We start from the raw sequence: 20,358 nt of genomic DNA, 5'->3' as shown, positions 1-20,358 counted from the left end.
GGGCCTGTTTTTCATCTTCCATGTCTCTACTTGGTATCTTGAACTTCTAGGATAGTTAAAATAACTATGTCCTGGTCCCTGTCCGCAAACTCTAACATCCGTATCTGTTCTGAACTGGTTTTGATTGATTGGTTATCTCAATGTTTACTGAGTTATCTTTAATTAGATGCCACACATTATGATTTACCTTAATGGGTGTTAGATATTTGTGTCTTCCTACAAAAATTCTCGCGCTTTGTTTTGGGATAGTTAATTTCCTTGGAAACAATCTGGACCTTTTGATGCTTGCTTTTGTGATTTGTTCCCTGGGTCTAGAGCAGGGCTCTGAGTAGGGGCTAATCATACCCCCTTCTCCTGAGAGAAGACTTTCCTGAATGCTCTTCCCAATGTCCCGTGAATTGCAAGTTTTTCCACTCTGGCTTTTGGGAACAGGCGCTGTGTAAGCAACAGGAACTGTTCACTAGTCCTGTGCGGTTTTTTCCCTCCTGCCTTGGGGAGTTCCCTCACAGGCATTATCAGTACTCTGTTGGATATTCAAGGGAAACTTATGCGGATTTCCGGGATTCTCTCGGGACAGCCCTCCCCTCTCTGGTTCTATGTCCTATAGACTCTGGCTGCCTCTGTCTCCCAGATTCTCAGCTCTGTTTCTTCAACTCCGCATGTGCCAGACTCTTCCTGGGCACCCCCTGCTGCACTGTTGCTGGAAACAGGGCAGAATGCTGGGGCGATCAGAGGCCTCGCCGCACCTGTTTCCTGTCCATCAACAATCACTTCTCCTCTTTGCCTGACGTCCAGGCTCTTCATAAGCCTGTTATGTCTGGGTTTCAGCTGTATCAGGTGGGAGAGTAAATCCGGTCCCTGTTACTCCATCTTGGGTAGAATCAGAGTCCATACCCTTCTTGTCCAGCATTGCCTGAGGGAAAGTCCTCCCGCTCCACTTTACCATTCAGCATCTTCAACCGACTACACTGCAAAACCTCAGAAGCCAGTTACTGACTTCCTATCTCCTTTGGATGACATACTTTGGAACTTCTCTTCTGGTTCCAGAACCATCTTCGCCCTGGAGAATGCCACTGTTTCCTCTGTTCCATTCTCAGCAAAGCCAGGCCTGTGTGCTACAGTCCTGCCCAGCCTCTCAATGCCCACCATCCCCAATCTTTGGAAACAGGAAGCCCAAGTCAGACCTACGGCCCACTACCTGTCCAGGTGAGTCTGGACAGTCATTTCCTAGCTCAGGATTTGGCAGATTATTCTCTAGAGCATAAACTGGACAGATACCACAAAACATGTCATAACATCTCAAGAACATCTTACAGTTGGCTTGAAAGATTTTCTAAACTTTATCTATAAAGCCTACATGGTACCAAAAAATACAAACAACAAGAAGCATTAGCTGTGATACAGTAAAAGGAATGACTCTCAAAATATGCATGATTGCTAAATTTCAACAGTAGCAGTGACCCTCCCCCACCTAGAAGACAGAGCTTCTAGGAGATAACAATCAAGTTTCAAAGTCTAAATCCGTGAAAAATGTTTCTAGAGTTTAGCTTGCCCCTCAGCAGATCTCAAGTCCAATGGAAGGCTGTGTTAAAGTTATGAGTCATTTACGATTAAGTGGAATTACTAAAATCACTTTCTTCTTCAAGATGTAGCTATTTTCAGAAGAACTCTGACATATGGTATGTACTGAAGAAAACAAAGGATCCAGAAGTTTGGAAATAAAAAATATTTTAAACTTTTTAAAAAATATTTATTTTTGAGAGAGAGCGAGAGAGAGACAGAGCATGAGCAGGGGAAGGGCAGAGAGAGAGAGGGGAGACACAGAATCTGAAACAGGCTCCAGGCTCCGAGCTGTCAGCACACAGCCCAACGCAGGGCTCGAACCCACAAACCCTGAGATCATGACCTGGGCTGAAGTTGGACACTTAACCAATGCAGTCACCCAGGCGCCCCAGCAATAAGAAATATTTTAATAAAATTACACACTTGTGTATGATTTTAAGGATAACTGCCGTGAAAGAATTTCAATAAGCATTTTAAAGAATATTATGGTGGTGCTGGAAAGATCAAAAACTTAGAAGGCTGAGATTCCACGACTGTTTCTAGCTCCACGTTCTCATTTTCCTAAACTTACCTACTGTTCATGATTCAGGTGTTTTGGACCCTATTGTTCCTTCCGCTTGGCACTGTGTAATCCCAGATCCTTTCATGGCCACCTTCTGCCTTCTGCTTCAGGTCCCAGTTTCTTCCAATCCCACAGAATCATCAGAACTTACACTTTATTACACATTTGTCACCTACCCTCCCTCCCAAATGGAAGCTGACTGCCAAATCTCAAGTCCATTTTTCTAACTGCTAGCTAGATGAACGTGGATAAATGGTTTTAAGTGGTTTTGGCTCACATACAAAATATTAACCCTTGTCAACTCTACTCAAAAAAAAAAAAAAAAAAGAAAAAAATTAACTCTTCTGACTTGACAAAAAGTGTACTTCCTATTGCAAGGAATCCATGGGTAGGGGTGTATGGCTAACGTATCTTCTGAATTGTGTGACAACTTAGCCACTATCAGTACCTGTCCTCTGCCTATAAACACATCCTGTCTGCTATGTAATGTTTCACTACTTATCAAGGCACTGTCTATTCCTGTTTATAAAAGGTAGTATCAGTTTATATGCAGAAATCAGACAAGCTATTTATGGGTATTTTCCCTCTACAAAATGTATATTGTTCCTTGTACGTCACTTTCATTAGACAACCAGCTGAAGAAGGATGTCCTTCTTTACAGCAGAAGCACCTGGGTTAAACCATCATTCAAATGGTTTTCAAGGGCAGACAAGAGCTAGGGGATCTTCCCCAGGAGTGCTCTAAAGAGGTATGTTTCCCCTTGCTCATGGTGAGAATCAATCGCTACCACAGTGAGCCACAAATAGTGCTGGGAACAGACCGTGTCCTCCTCTTATGGGGGGTGGGGAATCTACTCCCCGTGTTGGGAAGGCACATCTAATGTATGACAAAATATCATAGATCCACTCTCAACTACAGATGCATTGATATCAACACCGGGGACTGATTTAAGTGTGTTCCAACTTAAGAGGAAAAAAAAAAAAGATAAGTTCGAGGAGACTGGAGACCTTGGCTCTGATGCTGGCCTCCAAGCAGCCAGTTGATTTCCTGGACCTCAATTTCCTCCTCAACTCCAATCCTTGCTGCCCTGCCCACTCCACAGGCTCTGACCTAAGATATGAGCTGAGTGAGAAAATGCCCCAGAGCCTACTGCAGAGACCGTTAGCCCTGGAGGCATGGAAGAAATAATCCTTCATCCCCCTATTCTCCCCCGCCCAACCAGTTGTCTACCCCAGCCTTTCTGGAAATCTGCAGAGCATGAAGACATTTTAAACACACACACCCCGTAGAGCCAATCTTTGTATCACATGTTATCTTCTTTAGAGCAACAGAAGTCATTAGTTTAGGTTGCAGGGCATCTTGTTAAAAAGGAAGGTTTATTTATTTTTTTAAATTTTATGTATTTTGAGAGCGAACGCACATGCAAGTGGAGAAGGGCGGAGAGAGAGAAAGCAGGTTCCATGCCATCAGTGCAGAGCCTGATGCAGGGCTGGAACCCACTAACCGCGAGATCATGACTGAGCCAAAATCAAGAGCCCAACACTTAACCAACTGAGCCACCCAGGCACCCCGAAAGGAGGTTTATTTTTAAGAAACTCTTCTCTGTGGATCAGATAATAGGTTTCATTTGGGGGAAGAGTATTTGAAAATTTCTCAAATGGTGTTATAGGACAGAAAATACTAAGTCACAGAATTTTAGTTTGTGTTACACACAAATTGGTTTGTGGACAAGCAAGCTGTGAGATGCTGAGTCGAACAAATTTCTTTACTACAGGAATTCCCAGTAGCACTCACATGTACTGCAAAGATCCATGCGGCAAACTCGGGACAAAGTGTTTCTGGAACTTATTTGACCATAGAATGTGTCATCAGTGGCTATCTTCTCAGTCTAGATTGTTTTTTAATTCAATTTTTATATTTATCAAAATAATGCATGTACATTCCTTTAGTCAAACAGTGCCCACAGGCTTCAATTATGATGAAGATCAGAGTTCCTGCCCTGCTCTCTCCACCTTTCTGTCCTGCTTTCCACAAGAAGCCACATTCCATTCTTGGAGCTATTTCTTCTGGTATTTTCCTCCATTATTTCTCAATAATATGCCAACGGTGGTATTTATTCTTTTTTTTTTTTTTTTTAAATGTTATTGATCTCCTGCTGTGGAAGATGAGGATTAGCTTTCTTAAATCCCTCCTGCGGACCCTGCAATACAGCAGGCTTCTACACCATCTTTCCAGTAAGTTACATCACAATTCTGGTTTACTCCCATGTTAGCTACTACAGAGTTCTAGAAATACTGTTTATAACTGAGTCTTGCAGTGTTTTACTTCTTTTCTTGTAAAACTGTGTTTTCCCTTAGTGTTAACAGTTGTCTTGTTTGCCCCATTTTCAAAACATCACAGCTATCACTAATTGATCACCAAACTCACCATCAGAGCTTATAAAACTCTCAACACGTTCAAGCGTATCAGACAACCTATTCGTTTCATTTGTTTTCCTTGGAAACACTGCTCTTGGAATCCTCCGGAAGGTCTTCCTTCTTCAGTCTGGATTGCTCACCAGGCCTGCTAAAATTTCTCTTTGCCATCCCCCTGGGCCTTCCCTTTGTTTCTCTTCTTGAGGGGATGGATCCTCACTGCAACGCACCCCTCTTCTGTGTCCGTTCTTCCTTCTCCTTGTTGTACTCCCTTGTCGGTGGAGCACGTCCTCCCGTAGTTTCCTGATACAGCGTGCGCACGAGCGAAATCTGAGTCCTTGTCCGCCTGGAAATGAACATTTCCTTGCTCTAATGTCGCGAAGTAAATATGAAGTGAAAATCATTTTCCAGTTCTGGGGGCGCTGCTGAAAAGCTGAAGTTCCTTTTGATTCCTGAACCTTAATATTAAGCCTTCTCTGAAGGCTTTTATGATCTCTATTCCTACTGTAGTGAAATTTATAACAATATGTATTGACAATGGATCTTTTTCCACTCATGTTGTCAGGTACTTGGTGGGTCCCTCCAAACTCATTCATAGCATTCAGTTCTGAACTGTGTTGTATTAGGTCTTTGTTAATTTGCCTTTTTCCCTCTTTCTTTCTGAAGTTTCTAGTAGTAAGATAGGAGACTCAGGAATTCTCCTACTTTCTCCACATTCTTAGCTTTTCTTGCTGTATTTTTAAATTCTTTTTTTTCTTAATGTTTATTTTTGAGAGAGAGAGAGAGAGAGAGAGAGAGAGAGAGCGCGCGCACGCACACGAGCAGGGGAAGGGCAGACAGAGACAGAGACACAGAATCTGAAACAGGTTCCAGGCTCTGAGCTGTCAGCACAGAGCCCGGTGTGGGGCTCGAACTCACGGACTATGAGATCATGACCTGAGCCAAAGTCAGAGCTTAACCAACTGAGCCACCCAGGTGCCCCTATCTTGCTGTATTTTTCAATTTTCAAAAATTCATTTATTTTTGAGAGAGAGAGGGGGAGGGAGAGCACGAGTGAGGAAGAGGCAAAGGGGGGGACAGAGGATCCAAAGTGGGATCCACACAGCACACAGCCCGATGCAGGGCTTGAACTCACAAACTGAGATCGTGACCTGAGCTAAAGTCCAATGCTTAACCGGCTGAGCCACCCAGGCACCCAGCTTTTCCTTTTTTCTATTCTCTTACACAGAGGCTGATCATTATCTCTCAATGCTTCAATTGAAATTCTATACTTCTGCTATCATATATTTTATTTCTAAGAGCTCTTTCTTGTTCTCTATTTCTTTTCTGTAGCATCATGTTCATGTCTCATAAATGCAAAATGGTCTCTTACAAGGCATTATAAACTATTATTAGTTTATTTCCTATTTATTTTGCCCCTTCTCTCTCTGGAAGCTTTCCTCATTTGGATATTCTTCCTCAGCTGTCCATTCATACTGAAGAGTGAAGCATGACAAAGCCGACTGGAAGTCACATACACAAGTACAGAGCTCAGCACGGGAGGGTGCCAAGGTGTGGACCCTGCTGTTTCATCAGACCACTCCCCCAAACGTCCACACGGGCAGGTCTCTCCTCTTGGGCTGGTCAGTATCTCAGATGAGCCCTCCAATAATCTGCACAGGGGATGAAAGTTTGGCTCCCAGAGCTCTAGGAGCCAGTGAGGAAAGAGGCCTAAACAGCCCTACCGTTTGATACGCAGACTTTCACTTGACCTCTCTGTTTTCAATTTTCAGTTGACCACTAAACAACACGGGTTTGAACGGCACAGGTCCACTTATACGCAGATTATTTTTGGAAATAAACACAGTATAGTACTGTAAATGTCTCTTCCCTTATGATTTTTTTAAAAAAATCTTTACTTATTTTGAGAGCGCGCACGAGCACAAGCAGGAAGAGAGGCAGTGGGAGAGGGAAACAGAGAAATCTTAAGCAGGCTCCACACCCAGCTCCGAGCCCAAGGTGGTGGGCTCGATCTCCTGTACCGTGAGATCATGACCTGAGCCGAAAATAAGAGTGGCTCCTTAACCGACTGAGCCACTCGGGTGCCCCCCTTATGACTTTCTTAGTAACATTTTTTTTCTGTCATTTACTTTACTGTAAGAATACGGCATAGAATACCTACAAACAGGGGCACCCGGGTGGCTCAGTTGGTTAAGTACTGGACTCTTGATTTCTCCTCAGGTCACGATCTCACAGTTCCTGAGATGGAGCCCCGGCTTCAGGCTCCGAGCTGAGAGTGGAGTCTGCTTGGGATTCTCTCTCTCTCCCTTTGCCCTCCCCTGCTTGCCACAGGGTCATCTCTCTCAAAAAAATAACAACACATATAACATACAAAATGGGTGTTAATCAACCGTTTATGTTATCAGTGAGGGTTCTGGTCAACAGTAGGCTATTAGCAGTTAAGTTTGGGGGGAGTCAAAAGTTACACAGGGGTATTCAACCGTGTGGGGGCTTGGCGCTCATCATCACCACGTTGTTTAAAGGGCCAACTGTAACAGTATCTCCACCTGCCCTCAAACATGTCTAGACTCAAGTCTGGGGCCTCTCAGGAACAACCTTATGTGGCTTGATGAGCTGGGGCTGGGGTGACCATGAGGCTGAGCAGAGGAGGGGGGGGTATCTTCTCCACATGTGTACTTCCAACACAAGGTTCCAGGTGCCTTCATTTCGTGAGCCCTTCTAGAATCCCATGGGACACACCAGATGCTTCACGTCTGGGCCCTTCTACACCCTTCCCTGCCCCGCTGTCAGCTACTGCTCCTCATTTATCTTCCTGTTTTCCAAAATGTTGATAACGTCTCTTATCTGCTGCCACTTCCTCTTACAGTCTTCCTGTTCGTGTGAATTATAACTTTAAAAAGTAAAGTTTCTGTAAAGTTACAGTGAAAACAAGTGACTGTGTTCAACCCATGGTGTTACATGGATGTTCTGTATCATTTTAAACTACTTTGGTGTCATTACGGCAGCCTTCATCATATTCCCAGTCTTGATACAAGACTGAAGTAACCAAGAAGCTGAAATATAAATAAAACATCTCTGAATAATAAATGTTGTACATGGTTATTTAAAAGACGATTTTGATCAACCTGAATTCTGACTGAATAAAACTGCTCTACTTTCTCAGTGTTGTCAATCCAAACAAATTATTTATCCTACACCCAAGAATTAATCAACTATATATATTTAGGTATACATATGTGTGTGTCTGTGTGTATATAGCTTGACTACATATATTGCTTCAAAAACAATTTCTTTGAAAAAAAGACTTCATCCTTTTATATGCTTATTAAAATAGGTTAAAGGTTTCAGAAAGATTACGGTTTATAAATAGTATTGAGCAATGTTTCATACTCAATATTTCCACTATTTTATTTAGAAGGTTAATTAGAATTGAGAATTATGAGTGATTCTGTGAGTTAAATGTGCAAGGCTTTTATTTGGCCCTTAAAACAAAACAAAACTGTCTCTTACCTTCCATAACCCTGCAAGAAAGGATCATTATCTCTACAGATAGGAAAGCCAAAGATCAGTCATGTGCAAAAGGTCATACAGGCAGCAAATAGCAGAGGAGAAATTCAAGCTTAGATCTTCAAGAACTTTCCACAATAACCAAAACAAACTGTATTTCTGTTAATAATTTTGAATTAAAGCCATAGTAATCATCATTTCAGGATTAAAAGACTTTAAATCACAAGGCACTGTCACTAGACAATTAGATACAAAATACTTTGGCACTTATTAATAGATATCTTATAAAGATACTATTAAGTATTAACAGATAAATACCTGTATATATAATTTTTTTTTTTAGACAAAGGCTCGGAAACTCAAAGTACAAGTTAATTTAAACTTCTCACCTTTGAAATTTCTCACCAAAAAACTCAGGTTTAACTGTTAAGGCATTTTACATTAACTTGATGCTGTCCTTGAGAAATAGAAAGTAAATTTTATAAGTTTTAAAAATTTGGCCTGTCAGAGTATGAAATATTTACCATTATTTTACCTGTAGATTTCAAGCCACTAATTATAAACTGGAGTCCTCATAGCCAGGCTATTTTTTCCTAGGTATTTCAGAGTAACAGGCGCTTACCAACGGATCTGTTTATCACATCTAAGTTTATTAAAAAGAGGTAATTTTTGTTTAGAAGGCTTTCCGACGCTAATCAAGAAGGTTCCAGATTAAGGAAAGCTTTACAACAGGATAACACACAAAAGGAAGAATGGCTTGCGCCCAAGCTGGTAACTGACGGAAGTCAGGACTTGGGTCCTCTCACACTCTTGGTACTACACAATTCTACCTCTTGAAAGACGAATACTCTGTCATTTCAATTACGTGAAATGTACCTGTTCAGTGCACTTTGGCTTTCACTTAAATGACAGGCGATGCTGCTCTCCAAACACTAAAGTTAATTTTCGTTTTATAATATATAAATTAGAATGCATTAATTAAAATATATTTAAGTCACTGGGTGGAAGTGAAGAAAAGAATGATATAAAATCTCATTGTTCCACATTGTATTACTTTTTTCTGTCTAACCAACTTAGGAAAACCTGAAATTTAATTTTACATATTAAAGTATCACATAAGGTGTTTCAAATAATCATAATGCATATGGATAGAAAAACCACAATGCTCATATAATTCTTGTGCTCAAGTAGCTACAAAACATAACGGCGTAAAAATACGGAATACCCTTCTATTCACAGTTGAACAAGTACTCCTATAAGTCAGCCAGCACTGGCCACCCGACATAGCACCTACCGTGTGCCAAGCACTATTCTAAGCACTACACCAACTGAATCCTTAAAATAACCCTATAATGTCCTATTGTTTTCCCCATTTGACAGATGGAGAAGCCATGTAACTCCTAGGGTCACATGACCCGCACCCAAACTGCCCAACTTCCAACAAAAATGTCCTTTCAAAATTCTAAGCCTTCCTACCAGGCTCCTTGAAACCTGTGTTATAAATAAACTTAAGTTATATGATTAACATCCTCACAACAGAGTATTTCCCTACTTTTCCATTTAAAATGGTAGACCAGCTGAACCATCTCTAACTCTGCTCCATTGTGGTTTTTTTTTAAATTTTTTTTAATGTTTATTTATTTTTGAGAGAGGGAGAGAGACAGAGCACGAGTGGGGGAGGAGCAGACAGAGAGGGTGACACAGAATCCGAAGCAGGCTCCAGGCTCCGAGCTGTCAGCACAGAGCCCGACGCGGGGCTCGAACTCACAAACTGAGAGATCATGACCTGAGCCGAAGCCGGACGCTCAACTGACTGAGCCACCCAGGCGCCCCTGCTCTATTGTTCTTGAGGGAAAGTTCTTCATCTCTCCTGCCCCAGTGCTTCGGTCTGAAACCCCCTGGGTCCCAGTACTCACCCACTCCTTCCCAAGTCGCTTCTCTGACAAGGACTCCATACTCAATGCTGCCACCTACACTCTGGTAATCTATGTAGGCAAATGCAATTTACAGAAAGCACCTCCAGAAAAATTCATACACTTACAAATTTCTGCAAACAATTTTATTCACAGCCCCCCCCCCCCCCCGCAGCTCCTTTTGAAGCTCTTCCATTTAGAGCTTGCACACAACCCAATCCCACCTCCTCCTGGTTGTCTCTCAAAAGGTCTCTCCCTGAAGTGCGCATATCAGAATCACCTGGAATGCTTGTCTACAGCAAAACCGCTGGAATTTCCTTTGGCACTGGGACGGTCCAATGATGGAGTCCAGGAGTCTCCATTTTAAACACCACCCAGGTGATCCTTATGGTTCAGTAACACTTAAGACCCATCCCTAGGATGGAACACAAGGACCTGACTGAAAATTTCTGAATACTCAGTTTTCATCTCTGCTCTATCCCTTGGCATTATTCTAGAAAACCATGACATCAGTGTGATAATCTACGGTGCCTATATATTAGCTTCCCCTTCTTACTTCCTGCACTCCAGTGAACAGCACTTGCTGTGGGTGTCAACAACGCCCTCCTCCTATAATCACCACACCCTAGATCCAGAACTACTCCATTTATTAATAACCTTTTAAGTGTTTTTTTTAAATGTTTGTTTATTTTTGAGAGAGACAGAGACAGGATGCGAGTGGGTTAGAGGCACAGAGAGAGAGACAAAATCCGAAGCAGGCTCCAGGCTCCGAGCTGTTAGCACAGAGCCCGATGCGGGGCTCGAACTCACGAGCTATGAGATCGTGACCCGAGCCGAAGTCGGACGCTCAACCGACTGAGCCACCCAGGCACCCCTCAATTTATCAATAATCTTAAAATCAATAGGGTGCTCTGCCTAACCCATCTTTCTCCCTTTCCCTCTATGTCTGCTCCTCGACCTAAGCCTGACTCCAACCCCATGACTTCTGTCTCCTTGCATCTATCACAAACCCCCTCAAAGCTCCACTCCTCGCTCTGCACAGGGCAGACGGCGGACTGTCTCGGGCACTCTTGTCGGCTACCGTGGACTGCCCGTGGACCTTCCAACCCTATCCCAGGTGGCACTGCATGGGACGCCGTAGCTGGTTCCACAAGCTGTCACCCTGGGGCTTCTCTCCTGCATCTAGTTCACATCAGCCCAACGACAACAATCCTGATTATAACTAATACTTACAGAGCACTTTCTGCACTTGATAACTACTACCTCATTTAATCCTCACAAGAACCCAATGAAGCTGGTATATTATTATCCTCACTACAAGCTGGTGACATCGAGGCTAAGAGATCAAATAACTTGCTTCAGGTCTCACAGCCAGAACGTGACAAAGCAGAGATTCAAACCCAACGAATCTCCTTCCACAGCCTGGGCTCTGATTCCTTTTCTTCCTGCTCTAATAATAAAGGAGGAGAAAAGAAAGAAAAGGAAAAAGGCAGTTCCAGATATGCCACTGGGAGAAAATGAGGTCAGGGCTCCTGCTTTCTGGGAAAGCTTTGCCTGTTGCTCTGCTCCCCTCTAATTTTTTAATTTTGTTAACGTTTATTTATTATTTTTGAGGGGGCGAGGGGCAGAGAGAGGGGAGACAGAGGATCTGAGGCAGGCTCCACACAACGTCAGAGCAGAACCTGATGCGGGGCTCGAACTCAAGAACCCGTGAGATCGTGACCTGAGGCGAAATCAAGAGTTGGCCACTTAACCGACTGAGCCACCCAGGCGCCCCAATTATCCTATCCTTAGCTTTCCAGAGCTCATCTCCATAAAATGGCAACAGACAGGGGTACCAAAATTCATATGTATGTATATGTCATGTTCTGGAAAGCTTATTAATGAGCTTTACAAGTTGCGACCTTTGTCTTTCATCAGCCCAAACTTACAAAGAACAGCACGTAAAATGAATACTGTTGACCAATTTTGCAAACTCACCTCTTCTTTTTCTTGTAACTTTCCAATTGTTGGGACTGCATATGTTTGTATCTTTCTAATTCACACTGTCCACATAAATTCTCCAGATTCAGCAGGTGGTCTTCTACTTCCTCAAAGCTAGCCTCTAAGTGAGCTGAAAGTACATAAGGTCCAAATAAAACAAAAACAAAAACAAAAACAATCAGAATCCTCGATCATGGAGAAAAGAAAGAAAAAAATGTCCAAAAGTTAAAAGCTGAAATTGGTTTGCCTTTATTTAAGATTCTTTATTAAGCTTTCTTGAAGCAAAATAAAACACACTGACCCACTTTAAAATACACTTCAAATTGTCTGGAGCTTCTTTTTAGATTTCATTTCCAAGACGTAATTTTCCAACACACTTTAAATACGCTATTAACCAGGATGAGGAGGCAACAGAGCATTGTGATTAATCTCATGTGATATCCTAATGATCCCATCTACCACATGTGAATGATCAATTTTCAAATGAGAATATGGCAAATTAGAATTAACACAAATTATACCAAGCGTGATTTAAAATTTGAGATTCTAAGTTACGTGAGCAGAGCACTTGTTTTGCCTTGGCAAATGATATACGTCAATCTTCACAAGTCACGGCAGAGAAGGGACAGGTGCTCAGTAAGCACAGGTTGCGGGTGGTGGGGAAGAGACAACTCTGCCCACCAGTCCACCGGTCTCTACTGTGCCTCTAAGGCCACAGAGCTCTCCGCTTCACTGGAACATGGAGATTATGCAGTCACATCCTTCATTTAAAAGATTCAAGACCAAAGTCTGCAGAAATTAATTCACCGCCTTGCACAAGGTCACCTAGCTACTGAAGGGCAGTTGGGAATCAGAACCGAGTCTCTCTTACACAACAGTCATTTTGAATTGATAGGGGACCAAGTGAACCAAGACTTCATAGCTGCAGAAGGGAGAATCCGGTTGTCTTCTCAGACAGCAGAGAAGTTTTAGACGTCAAAGATGTTAGAACCCAAACAGCACTGCGGCCACTTACCAAATACTACATGCGCCAGATCCTGGGATACAGAGATGAAAAAGACAGTCCTTGTGCCCCTCGAGCTTAAAGTAGAGGGGAGACATATGCCATATGTCTCTGCCAGAGACAACACGGCCTGGCAGAGCGAGGCATGCGATGCTCGGGAAACTCAAAAGAGTGGCCTCTAACACAGATGACGAAGAGTGAGGGAAAGGTCCAGCAAGAGACCGACTCCCAAATCTGGAAGTCACAGCCGCCCAGTGGGGAAGGCAAGGGGCAGCAGACAAGGAGTAAGCTGGCTGTGCCGCTCTCCAGTTATAATTTCTGTGCATCGAACTCCTTCACGCAGCCACTAGACTTTGAGGACTTTCCAAATAAGCTTTGTGGGCATCTGGGTTGGAAGCAAACTCCTCAAATTTCAACTTGCAGTTCTAGGTTTATTAGGATGCAAATTTTGGCCTGTTTGTGTCATTAATCTTTGATCCAAAGATCTGACTAAATATCTATGCTATCTATAAAGCCTCCCTCCTCTTCTATTTGGTAAGGCTTAGGGCTTAAAGACACGGATTTGGGGTGGAAAATAAAATGTTACCGAAAAGTACAAACATGATGACAGTTTAGCACTCCTCTTCAAAGACATTTTAGGTACTGACTTATATTGATACACTGTCAAGCACTGGGAAGTCTGCAAAGGGCTGATGATAATGCAGTTCATAACAGTTTTGAATGTATCTTCAGGGGCTACAAAAGACTGTTAATATATATGATTATGGAAAGCCTTCCCTCGAACAATATGCAAACTCTAAGTGTCAATCAATGAGGAATTGAGTCTGAGATTTTCAATAATGATTTGAACAGTACATAGTGAATTTACGGGGGGAAAACAAGCAAAATAATGTTATTATATTCATTGCTGTTTAGATTATTTTCTGTTATTACACTAAATGGAAAAATTAATAGGAGCCTTAGTGTCAGAGCTGGTACTACTGGCCCTGAAGAAGCAATATTCAGCTCATTCTGTTATAACCAGTTTGACAGGGTCTTAAAAGGGGATCATAGCTAATAGGATTATTTAAACGGCTATTTCACTTTGATTAGTGATAAGAACTAGAATAATTAAATTTAATATGGAATCCATTTAACTCTAAGCTACTCGGTTCCTGCAGCATCGTGCACGTTACCTTGTCATCCTTAGCTTACAGGGGACCGGTCAGGAGTAGGGCTTTGAAGCATAGCTTGGAAACCCAGCTCTGCTCCTGACAGATGAGGGGAGACATCTCATCAGTGAAAAAAGGGCTAACAACTCACATCTTGCAAAGATGTCAAAAAGGTCCAGGGGGGTAAAGTATATAAATACTGTATACTTACAAATAAATATAAATACAAAGTATACCTAACTTAGCATTTGACAGTAAGTAATTTAAAACTGACTATAAAAAATGCAGGGAAAAAAAATGTATAAAAATTAGCTAAGTTTTGCAAAGGTCATTTAAAACTAGCAATTTTTTTTTTAATTTTTTTTTTCAACATTTATTTATTTTTGGGACAGAGAGAGACAGAGCATGAACGGGGGAGGGGCAGAGAGAGAGGGAGACACAGAATCGGAAACAGGCTCCAGGCTCTGAGCCATCAGCCCAGAGCCTGACGCGGGGCTCGAACTCACGGACTGCGAGATCGTGACCTGGCTGAAGTCGGACGCCCAACCGACTGCGCCACCCAGGCGCCCCAAAACTAGCAATTTTGTAGACCAGTAATGATCATGTTGTAAACACCTATGGATCTAAAAGACCCCCCAAAAAAATCAATAAAAGTTTCATTTTTTTCTAGCAAACTTAAATACCTATAAATTATACTCAAAACCATGTTGTTAGACTTAAGATCCCTTTTAAGTGAGGAGGACTGAATTTCAAATGATTTTGCTAAAAAGAAAATAAGTAATGGAAGCAATAATTATTCTATATTTGAAGATATATATATATATATATATATATATATATATACACACATATATGTGTGTGTGTGTGTGTGTATATATATATATAATTTTGGAGGGGAGGGGGGACAGCTGGCAATTTCTATTTAGAGTCTAGCTCTGTTGGTTGGCTATAGAGCTGATGAGGCTGGGAACTTGAATGAAATGACTTGATTCCCAGGCAGGCCAATTAATTTCTCATGGAGAGAAATTCTCTTCTAGATACATATGAAACTTGACACCCCAGGTCATACTTGGGTTAATAAAATAGCGACCAAGCGAAACATGTGACTGATTTAGTACCAACCTGGAACTACTATATAAGAAACAAACAAACCATATGTCCTTCCTAATTGGATGACAGCATCCTGTCGTTATGTTTCTGAATGGCAAATCTAGATCTAGAATACTTGGGAGACTCAGGGGCCATTTTATTGCTACCATCAAATCCATATTTATGTTCTCTCCTTTGGAAAGTTAAAGGCTCCCGAGTGCTTTAAGAATCCAGTTTAACTCCTTAACTTAGTAGCCGGAAATCTATAACCCCACCCCTCCCGGGGCCACAACCTACTTTTCCAGTCTCAGCACTTCTTACCTTCAGGACCACTCATCACTCCAAGATGAGTCGTTCATATTCCTGTCTCGCTGACTCCACCTGTCCCCCTGAGATGCCTCTGCTTGTCTCTACTGCCCAACCTCGTGCTCCCCTTGCAGGCTGGGGGGTCCGGGGCGGGGGAGGAGGTGCTGCTACTCCTCCTCTGGGCTGCAGGGCTCTCTCTCCCTCTGAGCTTCCACACATCTTTGACCCTTACACAGAACTTATGTTCCGATATTATACAACCATTTGTGTACTAACCTCTCTCTCAGGAATCAGTGAGGGCCTTACGGGTAATAATTATATGTTTGTATCTTTGTATCCCCTAATACAAAGGATATAAACCAAATTCAACTAAGAATGATTCTATCCCCCCAAAACATAAAATAATAACCAAAAAAGCAAATGCATGATTCATGTTCCTCTAACTTAAATATTAGAAGGCTATGCTAAATTTTGTAAAAAGAATAAATTAAACATGGGCAGAGTACTTAGAAAACATTAGACAACACGATGACACTTTGTCATCAGTATGTCACATAAGGCCCAAATCAGTGAGCTACAACAGTAGAAGCAATGGGAATTTTCCATTTTAATTCTTAACAGGCTTGAAATCAGTAATCAAACATAGATCCACTGTACTGACAAAAATCAATTAAAAACTTTAAAAAAAAACCCTTTAAGTGATAATGACAAGCATATACAGGATGATGTCCTCTGAATATCGTATACTACACCTAAATGGCAGAAGTTGAACGCCCCTGTCACAGCCTTCTCATTTCCCATTACGAAATGAATCACATAGGGAACGTGTATACATAAAAACACAAGCAGGCCTCCACAGACACAAACATACCTCGACAAGAAGCTCAGACTTGACCGTTTTGCTCACTGTAACAACAGCATATGTCTCACTTAGTGATCAGTGGAAAAGATAGGTGGAGTTTTATTGTGAAAAGCCATGTGGGAATGCCTGACAGCTGTGCAGGAAAGAGCTTCACAAATCTTTGTGGGGAGATGGTCCCAGAGGAAGAGCGATTCTCTTTGGAATTTTTCTTTGTGCCATTTGTCTCAAATACGTATTATCTGCAGCAGAACCACTGATATACAAAGAATGGGCTGGCACACTAAAATGATTTCATACTTAGTGATTACTTTTCTAACACACTAATTAGCCTCAAGGAAGAAAGAAATCTCCTTTGGTTGCAAACCCAGAGGTCACAGAGGCCAGGTACTAAAAGACTTGAAAGATTCTTCAAATGCTTCCATTACTCTTTTATGTACTAAGATAATACGGCAGTGACAGTATGGTAACGAGGAACTTTAAAAAGTGCATTAATTTGCAAAAGCCATTATGGAACAAACGAGGTCTCTGTAGTACATGAAAAGGTGTCTGAAGAGAGTTAATACGCCTCTTGATCGGTCTAATCTCAGAAATAACCTGAACAATAAAATAATCTAGTTCACGGAACACTTTCAGCTGTGCCAGTCTCCCTGCCAGACGCCCTCTCAACTTGTAAAAAGAAAGCAAAACAACGTTATCAGGTTAGGTCGGAGCAAAAGAAAGACAGAAGCTCAGTATATGGCTGTCACTCTCTTACAGCACTTCGTTATCGAAGAATTCACAAATTCTTCTGGATGACGAGAACAGTCTTTTCAAAGTAGGTCACTGAAAATAAACTAAGCAACAGTGAAAACTCAGACGAGCCCTTAACATTTTAAACTTCAATAAAGGAATAGGGTTAGGCTTCCCTCTAGTGGAAGTTCAAGAGAATTCAACAAATACTTTTCAAACATTTTACCAGTTTTAGGATAAAAGGCATGCTGTGGTTATTTCAGAAGAAGAACGTGTACAGAATCTGGTTGACAACATTCCATTTGTCTCCTTATACACGATCTCTCAATGTTCAGAATGCTACCCTGTTCATCAACACATTTCATGCTGTGACTGCATTCTACATAGTTTTACAGGACAAGCTAAATTGCATAACATCTATCCAAACCCTTCTGTCAAAGAACAGGGGTTTTGTAAATTCAAAGGCTAGAGAGAGACTTCCGCTAGAACGTCAGTATCTTTTCTTTTTTAATGTTTATTTATTTATTTAGAGAGAGAAAGCACGAGCAGGGTAGGGACGGGGGGCAGAGAGAGAATCCCAAGCAGGCTCCGTGCTATCAGCACACAGACCAACTCAGGGCTTGATCCCATGAGCCATGAGATCACGGCCTGATCCAAAATCAAGAGTTGGACGCTTAGCCGACTAAGCCACCCAGGCGCCCCTAGAAAGTCAGCATCTCGATGGGGGGCACCCAGTGTTGGTCAGTGCTGTATTCCCAGAGCCTACAAAGAGCCCATGGCTCACAGTAGAAGCCACATTGGTGCTAAGCATGGAGTGGAGTGCTATATTTACACCTGTCATCTCATTCAACCCTCCGACTGCCCTCGGAGGCAGGTACTCTCATTCTCTTTCTGCAGACAAAGAAGCAAGCTTGGAGCAGCCAAGAAACCTGCATGGGGTCTCACAGGAAGTTGCAAAACTGGGATCCAAACCTAGGTCTGAGACTAGTCCACAACTGTTATTTTCCAGTTCCCAGTATTTATCATTTCCTTTTTAAATGACAAACTACCAGTAATTATCTATTACACAGGCTTATGTAAGATGAAGGGATCATAATCCATTTGAAAAAAGAAAAAAAGGAATTATCCATTCTTACTTCACAATTCCCAAGGGATCATGTAATCAGAAGTCGTATGTATTAAGCAATAGGATAAGGGAGCTAAAAGCATCATCAAAGGTTCAAATCTCTCACATCATGTAAATCTGTTACTCTGTAATAAGCATCTCTAGATGCCCTAGAAAGCAAAGCAAGACTAAAAGTGCTGTGTGGCCTGGAAGATGGAGGGACTGGTTGGATGTGATGTTAGATCTGACAGCAACAAAGCACAAGGTTCAAAGAAGTTAGGGGAATCCTGTGACTGTATACAGGTCAGTTAGTCCTTCTTAGTTTTTAAAACTTTTTTACTATTGCTTAACTATTTAAGCTTTGTAACATATCAAAGTGTTCAGGTGGTAAGAGATATTTTACTTTTTTGAGGCTACCAAAAAATAAAAGAATCCAGTAACATGAGCAAACATTTACAGCAGTGTTTCCAATATCTAAGAATGATACATAAACTCCTTAAAATGACTTCATAAAATACCTTAATGATCTAGATACATGTTTACACGACTCTGCCCACCAAATCTGGCTTTAAGATATTTTCCTATTGTAAAGAGTATCAGCACCCATTCCAAGAAGTTTAAGTTACTTATCTAAAAGTCTCAATTTCAAAACACTCTCTGTGGCCAACAATTCTAGGCCAACAAATACTAGGCCTCTGAACTCCCAGATTTGACCAGCGATCTGTGCTACAGTTACTCGTTCATTACTAAGGATCAATATCAGACAAAAAACAGCAATATAGTAAAAACCAAAGACAGCATGCTTCAAATGCTAATGGTAATTCAGACTAGCAGTATGTATAAAAACCAACCAGCCAGACTTCAGAGGTATCTTCTTTTTAAAAAATTTTTTAAGGTTTATTTATGTTTGAGACAGAGAGAGACACAGCATGAACGGGGGAAGGTCAGAGAGAGAGGGAGACACAGACTCTGAAGCAGGCTCCAGGCTCCGAGCTGTCAGCACAGAGCCCGACGCGCGGCTCGAACTCACAAACTGTGAGATCATGACCTGAGCCGAAGTTGGCCGCTCAACCGACTGAGCCACCCAGGCGCCCCCAGAGGCATCTTCTAAGCAAACAGAATTCCCTCTTCAAGAAGACCTCAATGCAAGCACCGCGTGTTTTATTGAGCTTCACTTTGTTGTGCTTTGCAGGTACTGTGCTTTTTGAGTTTGTACAAACTCAAAGTCTGTGGCAACCCTGCTTTGAGCAAGTTTACTGGTGCTGATTCTCCAACTGCATTTGCTCACTTCATGTGTTCATGTCACATTTTGGCACTTCTCGTCATATTTCAAACTTTTTTATGATTATTGTGGGTGATCTGTGATCAATAATCTTCGATGTTACTATTATCATCGTTCTGGGACGCCACGAACCACACTCATGATGACGGCGCACCTAACTGAACTAACTGACAAATGTCGTGTGTGTTTTGACTGTTCCACCAACCGGCCAATCCCCTATCTCTCCCCCTCCCTTGGAGCCTCCCTATTCCCTGAGAAACAACAATACTGAAATGAGGCCAATTAGCAACTGCACAATGGCCTCTAAGCGTTTCAGTGAAAGGAAAGACTCACACATCTCTCGCTTTAAATCAAAAGCTACAGGTCATGATCTCGCGGTCTGTGGGTTCAAGCCCCGCATCGGGCTCTGGGCTGACAGCTCAGAGCCTGGAGCCTGATTCGGATTCCATGTCTCCCCCTCTCTCCCTGCCCCTCCCTGCCCCTCCCCCGTTGCTCTCTGTCTCTGTGTCTCAAAAATGAATAAACGTTAAAGAAAAAAATTTTTTTTTTTTTTAAAAAGCTAGAAATGATTAAGCTGAGTGAAGATGGCATGCCAAAAGCTGAGACAGGCTGAAAGCTAGGCCTCTTGCACCAAGCAGTCAGCCAAGTTGTGAATGCAAAGAAAAAGTTCTCAAAGGAAATGAAAAGTGCTACTCTAATGAAGCCATGAACGACAAAAAAGTCAAATGGTCTTATTGCCCACATGGAGAAAGTTTTAGTGGTCTGGACAGATCGAATCAGCCACAGCACGCCTTAAGCCAAAGCCTAATTCAGAACCAGGCGCTGACTCTCTTCAGGTCTATGAAGGCTGAGAGAGGTGAGGAAGCTGCAGAAGGAACATCTGAAGCCG

General features: G+C 42.1%; 1 protein-coding gene across 2 annotated transcripts in view; it reads right to left on the bottom strand.

The window, feature by feature from the left end:
- DTNBP1 (dystrobrevin binding protein 1) overlaps window positions 1-20,358 on the bottom strand; it is a 131,159-nt gene that overhangs the window by 75,332 nt on the left and 35,469 nt on the right. For both annotated transcript variants that reach the window (XM_019420062.2, XM_053904885.1), the window contains exon 6: window positions 11,940-12,072. In XM_019420062.2, coding sequence (XP_019275607.1) covers window positions 11,940-12,072 — 133 coding nt within the window. The remainder of the gene's footprint in view (window positions 1-11,939; window positions 12,073-20,358) is intronic.

The sequence above is a fragment of the Panthera pardus genome, unplaced genomic scaffold (assembly GCF_024362965.1).
Source record: "Panthera pardus isolate Hobbes unplaced genomic scaffold, ASM2436296v1 HiC_scaffold_17, whole genome shotgun sequence".
Taxonomy (NCBI): Eukaryota; Metazoa; Chordata; class Mammalia; order Carnivora; family Felidae; genus Panthera; species Panthera pardus.
This window is presented reverse-complemented; position numbering and strand designations above follow the sequence as displayed.